Raw genomic sequence first — 23022 nt, forward strand, 5'->3', positions numbered from 1 at the left:
CCCCTTGACAGCCACAGGATCTAGCTCAGTCTACACTGAGGTGTGCTTAGAGCTCTGCTGAGCTCTAACCTCTTCAATATAAACTGATAGTCTTCACACTAAGATTTATAGAGGCCTACAAGGAGGACACCACTGGAAATAACTGTTTTTCCTTGAGTAAAAAAAAATCGAGACCTGCCATCACATCAGACTTCTGAAAGCTTCCATGGTGAGACAGATCAGAGAGAGGATTTTTAGAAGTGTTCCCAATCTGATTTTAGCAACTGGGGGTAGCAGCTTCTAGAGAAACAGCAATGTCAGGTGGAACTGTTAATCTCTGCAGACATTTTCCCCAACTCTAAGGAGAGCAGGTGCAAAGGCCAGTGTAAAGCACACAGTTCTGGGTCTTACCCTTTATAGAACTGAGTAGTTACATTCCAAAACCAGAACCTCCCTGAAGCAAATGAATGCCTCTAATACCACAGGATACAAAGTAGCACTCAATCATTCCCATTTCAGTTAATAAGGGTAAATCTTCTCCTGTCTTGACTGATAGAAACGTTTGCCAACTATTCTCTCCACAGAAGAATGAACAGAAGGCTGGGCTGCCATTCCTTTCATATCCTTTCATTTAAAACTCATTAATAGAAATGAATTTGAAGTAGTTAGCGATCTAGCCAGCATTGAAACCCATGCAATTGTATTTATGATAAATATCTGTTACCTTGGAGCTACACACAACAGGACAGTGCTTAATACACTGTGATAAAGGTGGTAATCACGACCACTAAATATAAAAGAAAAGGAAGGCATCTGTAATCCATTCATCTTTAGAGAGAAAGAAAAGAGGACACCGTACTGCACAGCAATTAAAATCTGAACAGTCGGAGGAATAAAGGGAAAATTCAAGGCAGAACTGCAGAAAGAAAGGGGGAGAGAAAACAAAACAAAAACTAACACAAAAATTCAAACCCACAGGAAATATCTGATGCACTCTTCCTATTAATAGCATAAAAGTTGCTGGCAGATACTATCACCCAGAATTTCATTAATTAACTGGAAATACACAGATACAAGGCGTTTGAAAGTACAAAGGACAAATGGGCTGCACAAACTGGCTCTTTGCAAAGAACACGGTGTGCTTCGTACAAGGATACAGCGTCTAAATTAGCCAGCAGCACTTTATGAGTCAAAGAAAACCTCTAGTTAAACCAGTTGTAGAGTCCCCACCACCACTCATTCACTTTTTATTTGCACAGGTCTATGATTTTCCATGCAACGTTTAAAAGCAATGTATCTGAAAGGCTTTTATAAAGAAAGAACATAAAACTTAGTGCATCTGAGTTTCTAGGACAGTGAATGACAAACTTTTGCGAAAATGGATTTTCAAGATACCAACTTGGATTTCTATTTTAGTTTAATTTTTAATCCACCAGTGCATTATTCCCAAACACTATTTCTTCATGTAGAAGCATTTAAATAATTTTATTTCCTCTCACAAAAGGCTCTACAAACCTAACAAATAAACTGATGTTGACATACTTAAGCCTAGGGATTTATTGCACATTGGGGATTCTCTCTTCTGGAGACTTGTTGACAAATACTCAAACAGGCTCTGTGTCTTTGGCAAGATCCATGCATTACAATTTTTTTCCCACCGATCTGTGTCATCAGTCATACGACCAGGTAGTACAGTAATTCAGTGAAAGGAAAGAATACTGAAAAACAGGGTTTCCACCTTTCTTATTGCCAGGGCTTATACATCGCTATATTACTCACCATTTTCTGTAATTTCCTTAAGAAAATACTGTAATTCAGAAAAATACCAAGCAACAGCACTAGGTCATCAGTTTAAATTGTAAATAATGACTTTGTTCCCATTTTTATTTTCAAAGTACCCTTTTGTAATATGACATTGCCTGAAGTGTCTGGTTAAAGGATTTAATTTTGTCCAATAAAGAGACAAGAATTGGAATTCGGAAGCTTTTAGAAAGAAATTGGCATTCATAGACTGTGGGAAGCTCTGCAAATCGTGTGTGTTTATAGATACATATTTTTCTAGATGGAGAAGAGCAAATAAATTATAACAAACAATTTATTCAACACATGTTGCTGTTTGTTCTTTTCCAGAATGTGAAAATCATCAGAAATTCATGAACAAATCTATTAATTATTTGAATAAATCCAATTACATGCATTCTACAGTTCATTGTTCCAACTGCTCTGCTTTGCAAGGAACAGACAAGACTACGTACAGGATACACTTGGTTTTTTCAATAGAAGCAGTCGGTCTCGAGTCAGCAAATTTCAACATTTACCTTCTGTTTCAATGGGACTATTCCTAAAAGTTAAGCATGTGCTAAAAGGATTTTTTTTTTTCCTAAAGAAGGCAGCTTCAGTAAGTTAACTACATACTGGCCCCACTAATGAATCACTGTTGTAGCAAGGTCTTTTGTCCAATAGCTTCAAGATAAAAAAAATGCACCATTTCTTTTCCACTACTGAAGAAGCCTTTTTTCGCTGCTAAGGAATGCCTTGTGGAACAAAGAACATCGAAGGCTGCAGATGCAGTCAGAAAAATCACTTACCACATATAACAAATATTTAGGGAAAACAAGCTGTTAATATTTGCCCAGTATTAACTGCAGCAGTGTATAAACCCTTCACATGAACAGTATGAGTGTTATAAAATTCAGGGATTTTAGAGTAGTTGAGTCCTACATTTAAAAAAAACGTCTGCAGCTACTCACCCAGCCCACATTAGTGAAACAAGATGCAACTTTCAAAGTAACCAGAGCTTCTCACAGTGTTATCAGAATTTCAGGGGGAGGAAAAAAAAAATTGAGGTTCTCAGGATCCATAGGTTTTTGCTGAAAATGTTCTTGGTGGCAAAATTTGTAAATATGTTTCCTTCTGCTTTCCATTCCACAGCAGGTATGATAAAGGCCCTGAGTTTTAGTATTTTTGCTTTCACTGTGGAAGTATTTTTAGTGTGGAAATATAATATAGCTCTACACACTCTTCCCCATGCCCTCTTAATCACAGGAGACTAGCCAGGTGCCTAAAGTTAAATGTTTATTGAAGGAATGGCCTGATGTTCTAGAGAAGTAGACAGCATAAGCAAGGCCTCCAAAAATTCTCCCTGCAAGCCTAATTCTGCTCCTGCTGAAATAAGTTTTGGAAAATTCAATCTTAGACTATTACATACATAGGTCCTTTCTTCCCAGGTATTGCAGCTTTCCGCTGGCACTGTCCCATATTGATTATAGGCCAACTTTAGTGCAGTCTACTGCCAGAACAGGCAGTTCCACCCTTCCACCTGAAAGCTTTTTCCTTTCATCTGTTTGCTTTTTGAGCTGGAAAGGATTAGTTTTCAGGCAGATTAGTCCTCGATCCAGCTCACCAGATAGCTACGCAAACAAGGGTGGCAGTGTGGGGAAGGGAGTGGGAAGGTGCAGCCAGAGGTGGCGAAGGATTTTCAGAACCAGCCTGCACTTAAGTTGGCTTAACATGCTTGCAAAACACTTAGTTTCTTCTTAGGTTTCTCTGCACCACAATAGCTAAGGAATCGGGCAGATTTTGCCCAGCTAAAACCCTTCTTAGTTCTAGAGAACAGTATTATTACTCTCCAACAAACATCAGGCATGATTATATATATACCCTCAACACCACAGTTTCTGTGCCAGGAGACCAACCTTTCAAACCTCAAACCTGAAGTACATTTGAGTGATCTGATAATTTCATTCTTTAGCTTCCAGTGAAAAGCTTCATATCTTCATTAAGGGTCAGCTGCAATGACATGACATCTCTCCACTAATTTGGGACCATTTAATCCCAATTTAATCTGACTTTCATCAGGAGACTTGAACCCATACTTTTTCTTGTTTGTTTTGATTACAATCATTTATCTCTCCACCCTACACTTTTTCCAGTCTTGTATAATCATAGCAATGTAGGTAGGTATAAGGAATCAATCAGGTGGCATTACAAAGGTAAGTGGTAGCCAACTTCTTTTTTTCTGAGGGCCTTCCAGCAAAACCTAAATTCATCAGAATAGGTAAGGATCGGAATTCCACAGCTACAATCCATTAATCAGAATACCACTGAGAGAGCACTTGATAGCTGTCTTGTTAGGACCACATGAGGCAGCTGCCTGTAGCAAGGAAGTGAAATGCATGATCCCAAAAGTCCACTCTAGTTTTATGTTCCAGTGTTTGCAAACACTGTTTTACCAGGGGAAGGAAGAAAGTCATTAAACATCAGTCAAAGGTTCCTTGGTTATGAACAAAACATTATTCACAGGCTCAGGTGGGAGAGTAGAGGGTAGGATGAAGTGTACCCTGTCTCATGTCTACACTTCAGCTGGTGGTACGGACTTCCACTTACAGTCAATTGAAGAAAAGTAGGTGACATTAGGACATGATTTGTTTCGTCCTAGGGTCAATTTCTTAGTAGGTCAAATGACTCATGCTTAGAAGTGCCTGTTTCTTTTGAACAAAGAGTTACACATGAACTACAAGAGAACAAAGCTATAGCATTGTCCTCTCTGGTTAGGACAGCTCCCTCTTCCTTTCACAGTTTGTTTTAAAGAATACATAAATGTTTCCGTATAATGAAGACAGCACCATAGTGACTTCAGCTGCCCAAATATACACAGCCTCCTTTAGAGATGAGTCTTCACTAGCATTTTCTGCTGATGCAATTCAGTTTTGCCTGTAATAACTCGATCTATCCACTAGGACAGGAAGCAAGGAGAGAAAACTACCCTAGCCAGGTTTATACTCCCTCTGATAAAGAGCTGGAGTTGGGCCTTCCACACACTGTGTGTGCACTGTAGCCTCACAGCTAATAAGTCAAGAGGACAATGGTGTCACCGCTGCTATTTATTTAATCACTTTTTTTTTTTTTTTTTTCTGGACCAACATATGAGGAAATCTGAAATTAAATTGTTAGTAATTTCAGGATGATTTAAATTAATTCTTAGCTTCCACACCAAAACACCAGTAGTAATGATTGCTTATTACCAAATATGAGAGTTAAACCCTTTTTTAAACAGCATGTGAAGGAGAGTCTTTTAACACATTGTTTACTAGCATATCCATGTTAGTATATGTGAGAACACAAGTCTTCATCATCATTATGAACTGTACTTTGTCACTTCCTATTGCATACCTCCAAATTACAAAAATTTTGTCAAAAACGTATCTCAAAGAAGGCATCAGATGACTTTTATGAATATGTCAGCATTATAAATTCTTAGTAAATTGTTAGTCAGTAGGGTGCTTGCATGATTAAAACCTTCTGGGCTTCAGAAGAAATTTTCTCTGCAGGAATTTGTCAAATTCTGTTCAGTTCACTATTGGGAGCACTTAAAAGACAAATAATGTTACATACAATCCAGCCACTGTAGATGCATTTCTGCCGTTTTAATGAGTCTCTCTCACTTTCAGGCAACAAAATCATCACCATCCAGAAGGTAAGCAAACAATGAAATGCATGATACCTATTATGCCTATCCATTTAATGGCCATCTTTTGCTAAAGTATATTCCCTAAAGTACACTGGTAGGTAGTATAGGTGGTACAAGCTGGCTTATATTTTGGTAAAGCTACATATTTTCTCAAGGGGAGGGAGACAGAAAGAGAGTTTCTGGCCATTTAAATAGTAACACATATTGAGGAAACTGGGATAGATCACCAGGACAGAAATTGCATCAAACTCAAAATGAGCCAACCACATTATCACCTACCTTACGTTTGTTTGTTGGGCAAACATACAAGTAGCTCAAAATAGTCTTCAGACCAACTTTATCATTCAATTTCTCATATGTTGTCCCATAATCTGTTGACCTGCAATTCAAAAAGAGTTTTTGTAAGTACAAACACTTAATCATAAAACCACAAGTCACTTGGCGGCTTTTCAATATGTCATGCTTTACATAGCGGAATGGCTCTCTAGAGTTTTTTGAATGATTCATGCAGTATATAATGATACTTAATTATATACACACAGCATCATATGACTACTTACAATTTGCATTTAAATTAGATTAGGAAAAATTAAACCATCAACTTCCCAAAGAATTTTAAAATAAACATGTACAATAAGAAATGCAAATTCTGCATATAGACAATGATAATGATTGTCAGAAATGCCAAATAGCAGACAGCAAGAGACTAAAGTTATCAATTCATTGTATACTCCAAGCTTAGACTAATTTTGTTAAGATAAGAGTCTTTTCTCAGCATATTCCAAAGTAGCTGCTCCAGCTGATCGTTCAGTAAAGCTGGAGTTCAGTTTTCTGTGAAAAACATCAATGTCCTTTTGAAAACCTAAGTACATGAGCATTACTCCTACAATTTATATGTTTTTTTTCACATGGACTAGCAGAGAGTATGGACACATGTGCTTTATTCTTGCTTTAAGAGCCACCATTCAGCAGAGAAAAAAATATATTTCTGTTATGAGGGTTGCCCACAGAGACACTGACTACATGTCTTGGGGAAGAACAAAACAAATGAACAAACAAGGCTATGCAGAGTTCCCATAACATCTAGGAACAGAGTTCCTTAATATGTGACTGGAACCAAGATCAATTATCAGCAGAGGTTTTGTTCATTATGCAGCTCATGCTTGCCTGAATTATGTCCTAATATGCAGGGATTTAGATAGCCCAAACCAGTACAGTTGGTATCCACAAATTGCAGAAAAGTGACATGAATCTGGGTAACAGAGACATTTAAAAGTATAACATATTATTGCAGATAATAAATCTGCATCTTGTCTTTAAAATGTACAAATGGGTCCACACAGAACTTCACTTGCAAGCAGTAACATGAATTTTCCCTTCTGCTAATCACTCCATAACCAGTCATTCTAAAGTAAACCCTAGGCACCCATTATTTCCAGGTTCTCTCCTATCTGGGAAACAATGGATAAATTCACAAAGGTATTTAAGAGACTTAATGTCTACAATTTTTTTTTTTTTTTTTTTTTTAATTTCTGGATCAGGTTCCACACCTACATTGATACCACAGCTTCTGGGATTTCAGATTTTGCAATCAGTCCATGAATAAAACAAGGCAGCAGCAGCTTGGGGTTTTACCCATTAAGATGAATTGCACTAAAATGTGGATTTGCATTAAAGCTGATTCTTTCTATTCAGGAACTTTATCGAAGCATTTGCATGTATCTGTCCTGGTCATATAACAATTGACCTATGGTTTCCAGCCATAGCTTTTTCCTTTCCCTCCTCAATAAACATATACAGCCCTGTGCGCATATACGACCTTTGTTGGTTAGAACATTAACATCAAATTCTCATCTACTGATTGATCTTTCCCTTTATAAAGTCACCTCTCTCAGGAGCACATATAAACTAACCGAGCTATTTCCTAAGTAAGTGGACTGAGAAGGAGGATACTGTTATGGTTATTTCTGCTACTGAATATTTCAGAGATGTTCAGGTGAAGGGAGGCACAGCAGGATGCTGAACACAGCCCTGCCAAGGACTGCTGGTTCACTTTGGTTACCTTGTCCACCTGACCACCCCACCTTCTCAGAAACTAGTATTTCTGTTGTGATCTGCCTAAAAACCAAAACCTATTATTTGTGACGTTTGGGCTGAAAGACATATAAAGATTATAAGGACTAAATCTGACCTGCTGAATTAGGAAAAAAAATATATTAATGAAGTAATGCAGCTCTTCTTTATACCAGTGACAGTGATTTCAAAATGGGACCCTTCAAAAGGGGATAGGAGTGAAGAAAATCTGACGCATAAAGCTTGTTTTGAAATTGTTAAAGAAAAGTACCCCTGCCACAGCACAGGCAAACAGATGTTGAAGGCCTATTGCAAATGGCAATCTTAGTCAAAATTGCCAGCCATTTCTTACTTCAAATCTCTAGGCAATTATTTTGCATTCATAGATTTATTTACAGGTAACGTTATATCCAGATGGAAGTGTGTTCTTCTGTCAACAGCTATAAAAGCATCTGAAAGATTGGAAAGCTTAGAAAAACATAATTTTTTGCAGATGAACAAATACACAAGCAATCAAAGGACCTACTATTAGATCTTACTCTCATTAACATGTTCTAAATTAGCAATAGCCAGTCCTTCTACCTGCCCAGTTACAAGTTGTTGTTTCTCTTACATCACTTTACAATTACCTGTAATTTAACAGGGAGATAAATGTTATACAACAGCAGATAGGCACCTAGAAGTGCTTTAACACAAAGAAATGGTGACAGATACACACACACAGAGCAGTGGAACAAAATAATTGCATCGAATGAAACACTGCGTACACGTGAAGCCTCTGTTGGGATCTAACCTAGGGGTATCGCCAACCTGCATTCATCTTTTTCCTGTTATATATACGTATATAAACAGGCATTGATTAAGAGCCTAGATAATGAGATCTTCATTTTTCTTATTACATGGGTGTACAAAGCCGCACAAGACTCCTAACCCATGAAACATATCAGCCGTTTGGCCATCCAGGAAGCCAGCCTAACCTGGAAGTATTGCAAAAGACGGATGCACCTCAGCAGGGTGTAGGCAGTAACAACAGTGTAGGATCAACAAATTCAATCCCAGTTATCTGAAGGGGAATGGATATGTATCAACCATCTTCCACACTTTGTGTGGTAGGCTGCTTTTCTGAAGCTCTGCAGAGAGAACTCAGTTTTAGTGCATCTGTATAACATGAGCACAGCAAGCAAATGCCTGGATAAATCATCTGAAAGGAGTAAACCCAGGACCTGTAGAGCTTAAAACACAAAAATGAAACTCCATACCTTCTGAACTATCTGCTGAAAAGTCACAGCTACTGAAATAACTATATGTAAATGAGTGAACAGTAAGCCCTATTTTATTAGTTCTTGTGTAGACATGCATGTTGCAATGGTTTCTCAAATGGGGGGGGGGGGGAGGTGTTTATACGTTTCATCAAGTTAATTTAAATTCCTGTGTAAATTGTTTCATTCTGGCTTGATTTGGCTTGGTACAGTTACAGGCTAAGTCAAAATAAGTCCAGATGAGTTTGAAATAGGAAGGTCTGTAGAGAGATTTGATATATGTGCAAGTCTGTAAATATGGAAAAAAAAATAGATATGTGTTAGGACATTGTGAATGTTACTGAAATGCAGATGATACTTATTAAAAGAATAATGTTCAGAAACAGATTATTTAGACTCAATTCTGAACTTCACACCTGTCTCACCATTTTAGTTGTAATTGCTTCCATTAAATCCATCCCAAATTTTACCAGTAGCTATTTAGAATCAGACTCCCTATTTTTTCAGTAAAGCAGAATGATTTCTGCAAACACCCAAGAAGATAAACGTTTTAATTATTACTAGTTCATTTGACAGTATAAAAAATAACAAAACTACAGGACTGAAGCTCTGACTTCCCTGAGTAATAAATGAAAACAAAACTAGAAACATGTAGAATAATTTATATTTTGCAAACTATTTGCAAGAAAGTTGACATTTAAATAACTTCATTATTATTCATTGACAGGTCTTTTCCCTCTCCTGCCGTCAGGGTAAATGACATTTCTATTACAGTATTATAATAAACTCCTGCACATTTTAAATAAAGTCACTGAATTCCATTAGTCCACCTACTGTCATGAATATATCTCAATCCATTCCTACCAATATTTCACAATTATAATAGGCATTCTGAATCAACCAGTAACATGAACCCTATGGAAATTTTCTTCTTTCTCAAGAAGCGCAAACTGAAATTCAGAGGACTGTCAGTTTGAATATATAGATTAAATAAATTCCCTAGCAAGTTGCTGTTTACTCTCCTTTGTTACAAATTTAAGGTTGTCTGTACTTATTTTACATAAGCTGCTGAAGACTTGAAGAATCAACCAGTCGATTGTGTGGTCAAGGTTTCTTTTGCAACAAGATCTTTCTGGAACACTCCAAGAGAAAAGAGACAGACATTACATGCAGACTTTAAGCTGTGTGACACTATGTCTCCTGCCTATTAGAGTGCAGCTTGCTTCCCATGAAAGACATATGTTAACAGATGACGTTTCTTGTTATAACACACATCATTAAGAAGCAATCACTTTAACTGGCACCATTTACTATTTTTTCTTCTTTTTCCACCCGTTACGCCTGGTTTTCACATATTAATGTGACTGCTTCTCCCACCTCCACCATGAGAAGATTGTCTATATATCATGTCCTCACCCTCCTTCCTCCGCAGTTTAATTTGCTGCTCTAACTGCTGTCCGAGTGGCAGCCAGCCCTGGGAAGCAGGACCAGAAACATCTGTAATGTGGTTAGGGAGCAGCAGAGCAGGGCAGCCTGTCATGGCCAGGAGCAGTGTGAAGAGATGGCCTCTAGCCTATTTCTCCTTCTGCACCTGAATTCATCCCCCGGCAGAAGTCAGGTATTTTAAGTAAGAAACCGCAATGACTATTAGATCATCTGTTCCAACCTCCTGCATAACTACGTTTGCCACCTGGTTTGCCTCCAAAGGGACTGGCCAGTTGAGCACAAGATTTGCCAGTTGCTATCATATTAAGCTCCACACAAGCAGATTTTTTGATAGAAGGCTTTCAGATCACAGAAGGCAGAACTGTGGAGTCACAGGCTGCACTTGCAAAAGGCTTTCAGTGAACAAGGTTTTGAATAAAGGAATAATTAAGACATTAAAAATGATCTTTCATGTCTGAATGTGAAAAATACTGGAGCTGGTAATTCTGGAGCATATTTGTATTCCTGTGTGCAATGTTTTAAGCCTGTTTGTGAACTCTGCCATAGAGTTGTAGACTTTTGCATTCTTTCTTTCTGGGGATCTTTCTAGGCTGAGGTGCTATTCCCTCATCACTTAAATTGAAACTCTTTCCTTCATGGTTTTATAGCCAAGTACTAAAGTTTCTCATTGATTTTTGCCACGCCACCGTGTTTCACAAAAGCTAGTAATGTCAAAGTCCTCTTCAACAGCTAACCATTTAAGTTCACATGTTCTTCCTATTAAGCCTTCCACAAGCCGTTGATAGATGTCACTTTTGGTCTGATGGCTGTTTTGATTTAACTCCTTCATCTGTAACCTTGGTATTTTTTTCCAGAAAGTAATAATGTCTGATCTCAGCTTCTCTTTCAGGAAGGAAGTGCTTTTTTTAATCCCATTCTTTATTTTCATAGAAAGTTACTCTTGCTTTATAAGTTACCTTGCTTCACCTGGACACTTCTCACCACTGGCTGTCTTTCTACCTCATTGTATAAATAATTCTCCAAGTCCTTGCCCATTTCTAATGGGAACCGTTTGCCTAGCTCATAGAGACTGACATATTTTGAGAGGAGTTTTACATCTCCACATTGAAGAGCAATTGCAAGATGTAAACACAGTGAATCCTGTGTCCTTGACCACAGTTTCCATGCAGCAAAGAGGCAGACCTTGCCCTCATTTGTACAAGTTTCTCTCCTGAGGTCACACTCTGAATGGCTATTGGTCCCACCCCACCCCCCCAGCACACAGGTTATCACATTAGAAAGTCTGGAGAATTTTTCCCATGGACTTTTTAAGGCAGGACACAGGATTTTTATTTAAAACTCCTGTATCCCACTGAGCAGCCCAGGCCTTTCAACACTGAACTGATTCCTGTCCCTGATACACTGCCTCTGCTAAAGGCCTTTCTGCAGCTTGGGACCAGCCATGCCTTCCCTGGCCTCCTCTTCCTCCCTTTATTAATGAATCTTGGCTGATTTTTAGCTATAGCTCATTTGCTTTAAGCAGGGATTAAGCTAAAGTGGAGCTAGTTCAGAGAGGCTTTTTTTGCCTTCATAAGAGTTTGGTTCAAGAAGGCAGTGTTAAGTGGTCTGACAGCAGTGAGAAGCCAAAGGTCTGGTTAGCATTTCTTTAAATGTCTGTAATGGCACTGCACATGTCACAGCATTAAAACACTTCAAATTTACCCTGTCAGGTTGAAATTAACTTTTAAAGACATCTCCAGGGTAAAAAAAGAAGATATTTCAAAACTCAAGGGACCCACATGTCTCACTCCCTAAGTCGACACATTTCTGATGACTTTTTTCTCATGAGGCCCTCAGCAGGCTGGCAAGTATTACTGTTCCCACTTTCTAGGTGGGGGAAACGGAGGGAGAGAGTAGATAACTAATCCTACATTTGAAGGAAGTCTGTGACAGAGCCAAATACAAGTCCCCTCAGGCTCCACCTACTTCCCACGCATCCTGACAGCGTAAGTTTTCTGGGGTTTTGTGTGTGTAAATGAGGATTGAAAAGAGCCTTAATATCAACATCGAAAAGAAGAAATACAAAATTAAATACAGTTTCAATGTGCATTTTAAAACAGATTTAAGCCTCCATTTTGAAAAGGTCTTGATTCCAGTTTGAGCTGTGACTGTAGATTTCACTAGAAATGAAGTTATGAATTTTTATATGAGTTTACTGAAATGTGTATTTTTTTCTCTTATGGATATAATTTTCTCATCACAAAATAAAGTTTCCCACCTATCAAAAAGACTTGGAGGATGAGAGGAGGTTAAAAAATTACAAAGAAACAATAGGAAACTATGAAGTTGACATTTCTCTGCATAATCAGTTAAATTAATTCAATTTTATTCTTCTCCTTTTTAATCAACTTTTATTTGGAGTAATCTAAATGAACAGAAGTATACACACTCAAATTTCTTGCAATTTTTGGATTAATACAGTTCAGCTGATTATTGCTATAAATAATTTAAACATGTGACAAGCAGGAAAAGCAGATCATATTTTATCATCCAATCCAGAGTTTATATATTGCATTGGATAGTTATTCAAAATCTTACCCAAATAAGAAAGAAAGGAAATAGGGCGATGGGAGGCCAGGAGATGTTATCTGTAGCTGACCCAGATGAGTTGTTTATTTGCCCTTAAAATAATGGTTGAAGAAAAATGAATTTGGTTAACTTGCCTTCACTGCTATTTCGGTTGAGAGTTAGTAACTCAGGTTAGCAACCTAAGCAGAGAATACCTATCCCTCTGTCTCTATCATATCCAAAGTAAGGACCATCCATCCCTTTCCATATATTTAGTAAAGGGCCTGCCAGAATCTGTAGCCACATGGCTAAAAATTCAAGTAAAGTATCAAAAGTAAAATGAGATGAAGCCAAAACACCAATGTGGAGCTATGTAACTGCTTCAGCTCTGGTGACATGTGTATCCCATTGCATAATATCTCTTCAGATCCTCCCATCCTACCAAACTAGCCATGGGACAGCATAACTCAGATCAAACTTTCATGTTTAACAATCCAGAGTCATCTTGTGCTTGCAAGCTGGCAAGGGCTTTTTTTATACCAGTTTCTGATGCCACTGCCTTTTTCAGCAGAAGTAACATTCCACTGTATTGTGGCGATGGGCTTTTTTACCTTCAGGCTTCAGATAAATTGCTGCAAAAAGGTTGGATACCCAAAGAAAAGAGCAAGATCGAACACTTTAGCAGAAAAAATATAAAATTTCGATTAGATGGGAATAATGCATTCTTTTTTTCCCACCGCCTTTAACTGCTTCTCTAATTTTAGATGTCTGTCCTGTACTGTTTGACTAGTATAATCCCCCTTTTACTGCACAGTACAATGGTTTCTCCTGCTAGCAAGCTAAGAACAGAAGATTCTGGCAGTTGACAAAATCCATATTCAGATTCCCGACTCCTCTGCCTGCTGATCGGAGGTCAGATCCTGATCACATTCTCATGTAAATCCAAAACATTTATTATGGAGATGCACCACCATAAACATGGAATGGGACAGCATCAACGATCAGCTCTCCCTGGCTTGGAAGCAGTTGCTTCCAGGAAATCAGAAGAATCTTTGCTGTCAGAATGCAAGACATGAAAATTTTTCTCTCGAGTGTACAATTCCCAACTTTTTGTGCCAAAAGTAATGCACCGAGATTTGATTGGACTCTGCCGTGAAAGTGTTTTCTAGGCACTGTTTTGCAGGAATGGACTGTAAATCCAGGGTTTTGCTGTGGGCAACCCTATTTTGGGGGCTACAGCTACATTTTGGAACTCCTCTCAAACACTGCTGTGCTAAAGGACCACTTGCAGGATTAGCTCTGGGAAAGGAGATGGGATGTCTAGGGGAGAGGACTACATTCATGGCAAAATAACTGTGGACTTACCACCTATTTTGCCTGGCTAACAGACCCCCAGCAAGACTGGCTGTTGCCCCTGAGGGCAAGGTAAGGCAGCAGTAGAAGAAATTGGGGCTTTCACTTCCAATGCTCGAGCAGCAGAGAGGATGACTCTCCAGAGTTCTCCCCCTCAAATCTCCCTTCCAGCTTCTTATCTTCCTGTGGCCTGAAAGACTCATCTGCGGTCCCTCACTGACAGAAGCAGCAAAAGTCAAGAAGAGTGTAGGGAGCATAGCAATTATAACCACTTTAACTATTCTAATCCAATGCTAGTTGAAAGCCTGCAGCGAGAAACATAAAAGGACAGCCATCAAAGCAAGAGCTCCACTTGACCCTCTCAGTGGAAGATTCAAGAGGGTGGCACTAGTGGTGCTCTGGCTGAAACACTAGTGCAATCTCTCCTGTTCTTTCGATAAGCCATTTTGTGCCACAGTGCCTGGATGCATGTGGGAAGGATCAGTAACTCCAGTAGGACCACTAATTTTTGGGAGCTAATTAATGTATACCAAAAGCTGATAAATTATTTACATATGTGCATCTGACCGTACGTAGACTACAAGCATTTTCTCCTTCCCTGTCTAAGTCCATAGTACTGGTTTTCAATATTTTTTCCATTTGCCATCACAGCATTATTTTCAATGAAGGGACAGACCCTGAAGAAAGGAATGAAAGTTTACTGGCAACAGGCTTGTTCCTTGCTACCTTAAGGAAATTTGGGGCGATCAGTGGAAGATCCCCTTGTCCACCTGACTTGTTTGTCAAAACAAACAGGCTAGGATGCAAATTTCCAGCCTTCCTTCATCAGGGTATTCTCCACCAGGTAACACTGCAACTCAGAATGGAGCCATTCCCATAGGCCCAGCCTGACTCAAGGCTTATAGTCATCAACAAAAAAAACAAATCTCAGCTTAGCTGTGATGGATATTAAAGTTGTTCTTCCTTACATTTAAATTAAAAGATGCCTTTTAAATTAGAAGAACTGAGAATGACTAATGATTCTTCTTGCCATATGTTTACGCAGGACATACTGACATCACCACACCCTGAATGCCAAATTCTTGCTTCTAAAGTGATTCTTTGAGTGTTGCATCTTCCCATTTCCACACCCGTCTAGTGTAAATCACACAAATAGCTAGGACTGTAGCCCAGTAATCATCACACTATTAACTTTCTAATTGATGGTAATGGCCAGAATAAATTTCAGGCACCCCAAGGGGTGGTTAATGGATTTTGTAGCTTGAGGGCAGAGCAACAGGAAGTTTTTCCATTAATCAGCAAGATGAGACAACCATACATGTCCTACACTCCCCATCCCATCATAACACTGAGGTCATTGCAGCTTTGTTGAAAAGGTGGGTGTTCCCAGGCAAAAAAAAAAACCAAACCTCACAGCAGGCTGAGCTCAGTTACAAGGTTTGATATACTAGCTCAGCAAAGCTATGTTGGCATCCATAGTCACATTATACATCCAGAAAACTGCTTTAGCCCATCTCCAATTAAGAGTAAGAAGGAGTTTTACTGTGTCATAAAAATGTTGCAGGTCTTCTCTGGCTTTTAGTACATACCCTGCAAAAGAGGCTTTCTAGCTAGCACCATCCAAGCATTTGCAATGTAATATGCAATCTTCCTTCTATCCTGTCAGTGCAAATCAACAGCTAGAAAGCTTAAAAGATCCAGACAGCCCAAGACATTATTTTCAAAATCATTGTCCAAGCCCCTTAGTTGTTATAATGGAGTAATTCCCAAGGACCAGTAGCATTATAAAACCAGCTAAAAATGTGCCTCGTGCATTAATTTATATTAAAGTTAGTTGGAAGACGGAATTTCCATCCCTTAGGCAATGCTAACAAAATTTTTTTTTGCCCTGTTTTAAACTATCATGATTCCCAAAATCTGGATAGAATAAGAATACAGGGGAAAAAGAGATTAAGTAACAAAACAAAAAAAAAAAAAAAAATTCAGAGTGTTTCATCCCACTGGTACCAGTGTTATCATTATCCATTCAATTTAATATTTTATAATACAGTCTGGCTGTCACCCCATAGGAAAAAACCTCAAATGAAACAAGGAGAAAATCAAAATGAAACACAGTTTCAGTTTCAAATCATTCCAACATTTTCTGTCAAGATTTCATTTTTAAAATATTGCAAAAGATTTATCTGACTAATGCTGCATTTCCCAGCAGAAAATTGCTCCCCTGAAAAAGTTTCAATTAGTTCTCTGAGTCCTAGTAGTGAACAGGCTAAGCTGTTAGCTAGGCTGTTACCCTAGTCTAGCTGTTAGCTAAACTGTTACTCTACCACATCACCTAAGAATTTGTTGATGCTGGATTTAAAAGCTGTGCTAGTGGTTTACTTGGATTACTGTACCCAGGAATCACTAACTAATGCTTTAAAGCCAGCAAATACAATGAGTGTTACATTTTTTTTCTTTTTAAAACCATTTGAATGATGCAGCTGTATTGTTTCTGTCAGTTTGAAATAATATACATCACCCAGAGCCACACAGCTTTATTTTTTCCTTGTGATTGGTAGAAGCATATTTATCACCATGTATCTCAAGATCGGTGGGGTTATAAAGCTTGCTATTTATAGCTACTCTTGGGGTATCAAGCAAGTGACAGTAATTTGTTCCTTTGACACCTAACCTTAGGTCAACTCCAGTAGCAGAAGATGGATTTTTACAGAAAATGAAATGAAAGTACACAGCAGAAGATTAATACCATTTCCTAGGCCTGAGGAGAATGCATGCTCCCGATCACTCTGCAGAAAAAATGGTCAGGAGCATGTGCTACATATTAAGAACAGAGCAAGATGTGGTGAAGGTGAGGTGTTCAAACACTCTATTAGTAAACTGATACACTGGCATTTATGCATAGAGGAATTGCAGGCTGATAGTCCAGAAATGAGCTCAGCTCTTCCGGTTCTTTGATTTTGAAAGTCATCTTTAAGTCAGTGCCAGCTACAGATAAAATGGGATTTTGCTTTTATGTTACTGGTAAATGATAAAAGAAAGTTAAAGCTAGGCTGTAAATTCCATATCAGAAACATCTTGCACAAGATCAAGTTACCATTTTGCCCTGCATTGCAAAAACATCTTGTATTAATTATATTTTCTGTTTGTGAGAAAATAAAGATTGCAGATTGAAACATCTTGAAAAGATTCCTTGATACTAAAATCCTTACTGATGGGCCATATTTGTCCATTACTCACAACTTATATTCAAGTGCCTTTAAAAAAAATATGGAATTTGACCAGAAGATTCCCCCCAGTCATCTGTTTTTAATTTATTTGGAATTAAAATTATAAGAAAGGTCTTTCCAAAGCTGTAGGTGCATAAAGACATTAATTATACAATCCAGTCATTAAAATAATGCTACCAACAGGAACTCAGCCAAGTACCTGAGAAGTCCTTCTACCTTCTTATAACAGACCTATCATCCTCAGCCACCACCAATTCCCTAAAAAAAGCTGTGTCTTCCAACATACTCAGGAAGTCAGCAATTTTCAGCTTCGCTGATCCCCAAATCTCACACATGACCACAAGAGCTGCATAAACCCCCCCCACAACCTACCTCCAACACAGCCTGTCACTTCCAGGCATACTACTGCTCTATGCTAACAGAATCGTGCAGCTACTAGTGCAATGAACTCAATCAGGCTGCAACGTGTGTCCCCTGCTGGACAGTGGGCAGATGGTGGTATATGTTATACGTGCCCACTCATATTCCAATCATAGGAAGTGGAGGTGGAAAAGGAAATAATCCATCATATGTTGGACAGACAAGTTCTTAGTGTTTACTTCCAGGCTGTGGGCAATGCAGCCTACTTAGCTCCTAACCCAAAGAGCAGCTTATCTGGGTATATTTATGGAGTATTATTTAGTGCCACATGGAAGTACTCTGTGTCCCAAAACAGCTGGAAAAAGCCATGCTATTTTCACCTGTGTGGAAGCCAAGTCTGGTAGAACAAGAGTTATTAATTACAAAAGGTTCAAATTTGCACTTTGAATGACAAAGGTCATACAGCTACATAAAGATAACACCCTCAAAAAGAACTTTCATAACTCCCTGGACATTTTTCTGGAAGATACTTGCCAAGTCCTGTCCTTCTGCTTGATGGAAAGTCACTGATAAGTGCCCATAAGTGGAAATTAGTTCAATTTAGTTTTGATTTATTAGAGCCCAATTAGAACAGACACTTTAAGTAACAGTTATCACAATAGCCAAACACTGGAACTGTCATGCTGGATAGTGGGGAAGAGAAGGAGGCAAGAACGGGTGCAAGATTTTAAATGTGCAGGTCAACTGGGGAGTACACATTCCTGTTTCACAGGTATGCTCAAAAACCCACGTTCAGCACTAGCTACACACACACATGCCTCCACCATCTATCAAACAAGCTGCCAGAAATCTGATAATTTGTTGCTTAAAGGTCCAGTAGCAGGTGAAATAAGACCAGACAACTGTGACCAATTCTTCTAGGTCTCCACAGATCAAACCCTGCCAAAAATGCACTGAATCCCCCTTCTTCAGTGGATTAGAATTGGAGCACTGTAAATACACAAAAAAGTAGTCAGTGATTTTTCACTGGTTCAGAATAAAGTTTGCTGCTGTTCAGTCCATCTAATCTTTGGGTGAAAAAGGCACCTTAACCTTCACATCATGTGTGGTTTTTTATATCTCCATCCTCTTCCCCCTGTTTTAAAATTTATGGTTACCATTTAGGCTTATTTCAATTTCCATTAATAACATGTGCAACTGATGTACATTTAAGTGAATTTAATCATGTTGTAGTGACAGGTTTAGCTTAAAGCAGGGCTTCACTTAGAACTATCAAGTAAATTTCTCTTGAAAAGGTCAGTTTAACATTTAACAGGAGGGCCCATTCCAGACAAATTAGAATTTGCTCCACTTGTTTCGAGTGCAAACACTTTTCAAGCTGGCTTCAACAGAGGCATGTCAATCAAAAGATAAGTGTCAGGTGCCCAAGGGAGAAGGTTCACTGATGCCTCCCTACACAGCCAGCCCAAAGGCTGGTCAGACATGTGAGCAAAACTGAAATATTCCTGCCCCACTGTTCAAGGACTGGGGCTGGACTGGAGCCAGACCACAGCACAGAAAGTAGGGAAGGCAGAGCTGGGAGAGTTTAGGCAAGCCCCTGACAAGTCAGACTTCTAATTTCTAATTGCTGCAGCAACAGGAATGCAGTGGGAACAACCTTGTGTGCTACAGACAGGGGCTATTGTGCGGGTGTCCCATGAGGATTTATTATTGCTCCTCTGCCTATCAGAGGCAGTTCAGCTTTCCAGGACAGTGGCACAGTAAGCCGAGAAGTGATACTTGTACTGCTGTCTCAGTGGCACCCTCAGCAGTAGCCCAGTTCCCCTAGAGCTGGAGCTGGTCCTGCCTCCGGCCTAGGAAGACAAGTGCCCTGCAGCAGTCACCCAGACAGCTCTTCCACAAAATATTTTCTTTATTAAAAGGCTTCACAGTAGCATTACCTCAAGTCCTGAGTGGACCACACGTGGCAGGTGCTGCCTTCCCTGCTCTGGGTGGGACAGAAAAGCAGTACCCATTTTTTGGGTTTTTTTTTCACCAGGACTCTTCTCCAGAGTTCTGGTCAAACCACTATGTGGAGACAGGAAAATTTTCTGCCCTAGCTGGAACCAGCCCCTCAGCAGCACAATTTCTCGAGTTTTACATAGTCTTTGTCAAGGGACCACCTCATACAAGTCACAGGTTCCAGGTTTATACCACTGCAACATATAATGTAGGATCTTGTCAAATAAGTTTCCCAGTTACAATCTTACATGACCACTGAGAGTTCAGATTGACAGCAGTATAGGCAATTAACACACCTCCTCTGCCTTGAATTTGCTTTCTGATGTATTTATTTTATGGTGTCTAATTCCTGTAACAGAAAAGAGAGGGAACAAGCAATCCCTGCCTTTGTTCTTTGAGACTTCCATGATTTTATAGGTCTCTGTCATATTCCCATTAGTTGTCACTTTCCAGACCAAAGATTCCTGGTCAGCTCAATCATTCCTTCCACACAAATCACTCCATACCTTGGCCTATCCTTACTGCTCTTCTCTGAACCTTCCCTACTTCTAACATACCCTTTTTGAAATAGGACTGACCAAAACTGGACACAAAACAGTATTCCTGTTACTATTGTATGGCTGTTGAATCAAGACCTCAGTTCTTGAGTTTCACTACTTAGAAGAGCTTCAAGACGAACCTACTGTCATGCAAAAAGTGGTACATAGCCACTTAACTGATGTGAATCACACATCTGAGCTATGAAGTTGCTCAGCAGACTCAGAAGATGCCTACTCCCGTGGATTTAGCAGAATCTTGTGCTATAAGTCCCTATGTTCACACTTCCTCAGAGGCAGCAAGACTTATCCAGCTGGAAGGCAGAAAAATATTCTGTGGGACCCCAAAGCACGTTTAAGCCAAAAGGGGGAGAAAAGCAACCCCTTTACTCTCTCTGTACCCTGCAGCTGTTGACAGCTGGCATCATCACAAATAAAAAGCAAGAAATAAACTGTAGCATTTGAATCTTTGAACCAGTATCTCTAGAGAACACATAATGACATGAGATCTTGTAGCATCTGCACATTGCTGATGAGCCTTTCATTGTTAACAGTCACTGAGATTACGACCACCTCTTACTGTCCCACTTACACAAGAATGTAATGTGTCTTAGTAGACTTTTTCATTGAAAATAAAGTTTTCCCTAAGGATGTTTTACATCAGGTGACAGTTTCTGGATAGAATCAAAACATCTTCCAGGGACATATCCAACCTTCCTAGCCAGCTGCATGACATCATCCGTTTAGTGATAAGTTTCAGTCTTTTTCACTATCATGTTTTACTACAGTTTCAGAAATGCAAAATTCCTCATAAAACAGAAATTCTATTTTTCCAGCCAGCTAAGTAGGTTCATCATGGTGTAAATTTCCCTTGTCAACTCCCAAGCTCTCCAGGAGTCCTGGAGAGGCCTCAAAAAGTATCTTTGACATCTGTACTGTCAATGCCTCAACAATCTTCATTATTTCACAGGCTTGTGGTTCTGCCTAGAAGGGGTGGTTGGGGAAAAAAAAACAAAACAAAACCTCACACACATTGAAAGTTGAGGGATAAAACTGAAATTCAATTCAGTCATCTGCAGGGTCATTTGGAAATATTTCAGACATGTTTTCACTTTAGAAAATACCAACCTGCCAAAGCAAAACTTTTCAGAAAAGCTCCTGAACAGAATTTCCTGGCAGAACATCAGAAGGAACAGTTTAGTTAGTTCTGGGAAGATATCCACATGAAATGTGAAAGGTCCGGGCTTTGGTAGAAGGAGAGGACAGCATATAGGAAAATAGTCAGCTAAAGTACTGATGCATTTGTAGCTGCCTAAGCATTAAAACAACTGTTGGGTCTGTTATTGCAGCAACCACCAATATACTGAAATTAGTTTCAATCAAATCTTCTTTTTACAGCAAGGCAAAGGCATTCTCAAATGATAGAAATACATACATTCATACAGTCATTCTCAATCACTCTCAATCATACAGTCATTCTCAAATGATAGAAAACTTCAATTTAGGAGCCTCCTCCATCCAAAGACAGCTCTCTGAGCCACTATGCTACTTATTATTGTGGGGTGATGCTCTCCTTCAGCCCTTCAAACTCTGCTTGTGTGTAGGACAGAACGAGATGTTTAATAATGCAACTACACTCATGATTATGGAGGAGAGTAATAAATTCACCAGCAATTTGACTAATCAAGCTGACAAAGTAATTGGGTTCAAAAAGGGAAGGACTCTCCCAGCAGCAGTCCATTAAAATAAAAAAGAAACTCTGCACATTTCCAGTGTAACAAAAAGGATTTACTGGTCCATAAAAGGGAAGGAAAGGGAATAGCCTGGATAATCTCATCTATCAGCAAGATACAGATAATAAAAATCAGGTATAGGGTGCAGCTAAGACTGGACTGGCTCTTCTAGCTTCACTGCAGAGGATCAGCAAACAAAATCTGCAAAGAAGAGGTTCTGTAAGGAAAGCCCTTGTACCTATAGAACCATTTAGGTCAGGTGATTGTAAACAGTAGCTGAAGATGACAGGTTTTCTTGTAGCAATGGAGCCAACCAAGGCTCTGAGGGAGGGCCATGAAAAACCTCAGAAAGTGAGCTAGGCTTTGTATGAGAAATGTGTGGATGCAAGAAAAAAGTAAAGCTACTTTGAAAACGGAAAGCTGACAGCACACACAGCACAGCAGTGGTCCCATGAAGTTATCAACACTGCGTGAGGTTGCTGAGAGTCGAGAAACTCAGGCTGGGTGGCAGTGTAAGAATATATTAAAATAAATGTATTTTTGTAGGAATGTTTAATTTATGAGAGTAGAACAGAACTGTTGGAGAGAACAAAATAAAACTCCTGTGGGGTTTGGTTTTGGGGGTTTTTTTTAATTTAATGTTAAGACTTAAAGGGAAAAATCCTAAAGTTATTAATGGTTAAAAAACTACAGGTTTTATTGGATTCATGAGCTGCTAACAATTTTTATAAAGGACATTTCAGAATGGTGTATAAGAGATGTGATAGATGTGGGGCTGTTCTGCAATAGTTTGTTCTGGCTTGGTTTGTGGGGTGTTTGCTGTTAAGAACAGACTCGTGGTACTTAAGAGGGAAGCTGCCGGTGAAGAGAACAGAGGAAATAAGCAAGGAGAAAAGATGTCTCAGGAAAAGCTACCTCTTAAGCGGCACTTAAGGATCATCGAGGGACATTGACAGAACCAGGTAGAGGAAGGGCTTTGACCCGAGGGTGAAGGAGCAATTGTGTCTGCAGGAGAGGAACTGTGTTACAATCCAAACT

At 39.1% G+C, this 23022-nt stretch overlaps 1 protein-coding gene across 2 annotated transcripts in view; it reads right to left on the reverse strand.

Annotated features, from left to right (window-relative positions):
* The window catches only part of SORCS1 (sortilin related VPS10 domain containing receptor 1), a 307612-nt gene that overhangs the window by 168609 nt on the left and 115981 nt on the right, over nucleotides 1–23022 (reverse strand). For both annotated transcript variants that reach the window (XM_072869717.1, XM_072869716.1), the window contains exon 3: nucleotides 5729–5828. In XM_072869717.1, coding sequence (XP_072725818.1) covers nucleotides 5729–5828 — 100 coding nt within the window. The remainder of the gene's footprint in view (nucleotides 1–5728; nucleotides 5829–23022) is intronic.

This window comes from Ciconia boyciana, chromosome 8, assembly GCF_034638445.1.
Source record: "Ciconia boyciana chromosome 8, ASM3463844v1, whole genome shotgun sequence".
Taxonomy (NCBI): domain Eukaryota; kingdom Metazoa; phylum Chordata; class Aves; order Ciconiiformes; family Ciconiidae; genus Ciconia; species Ciconia boyciana.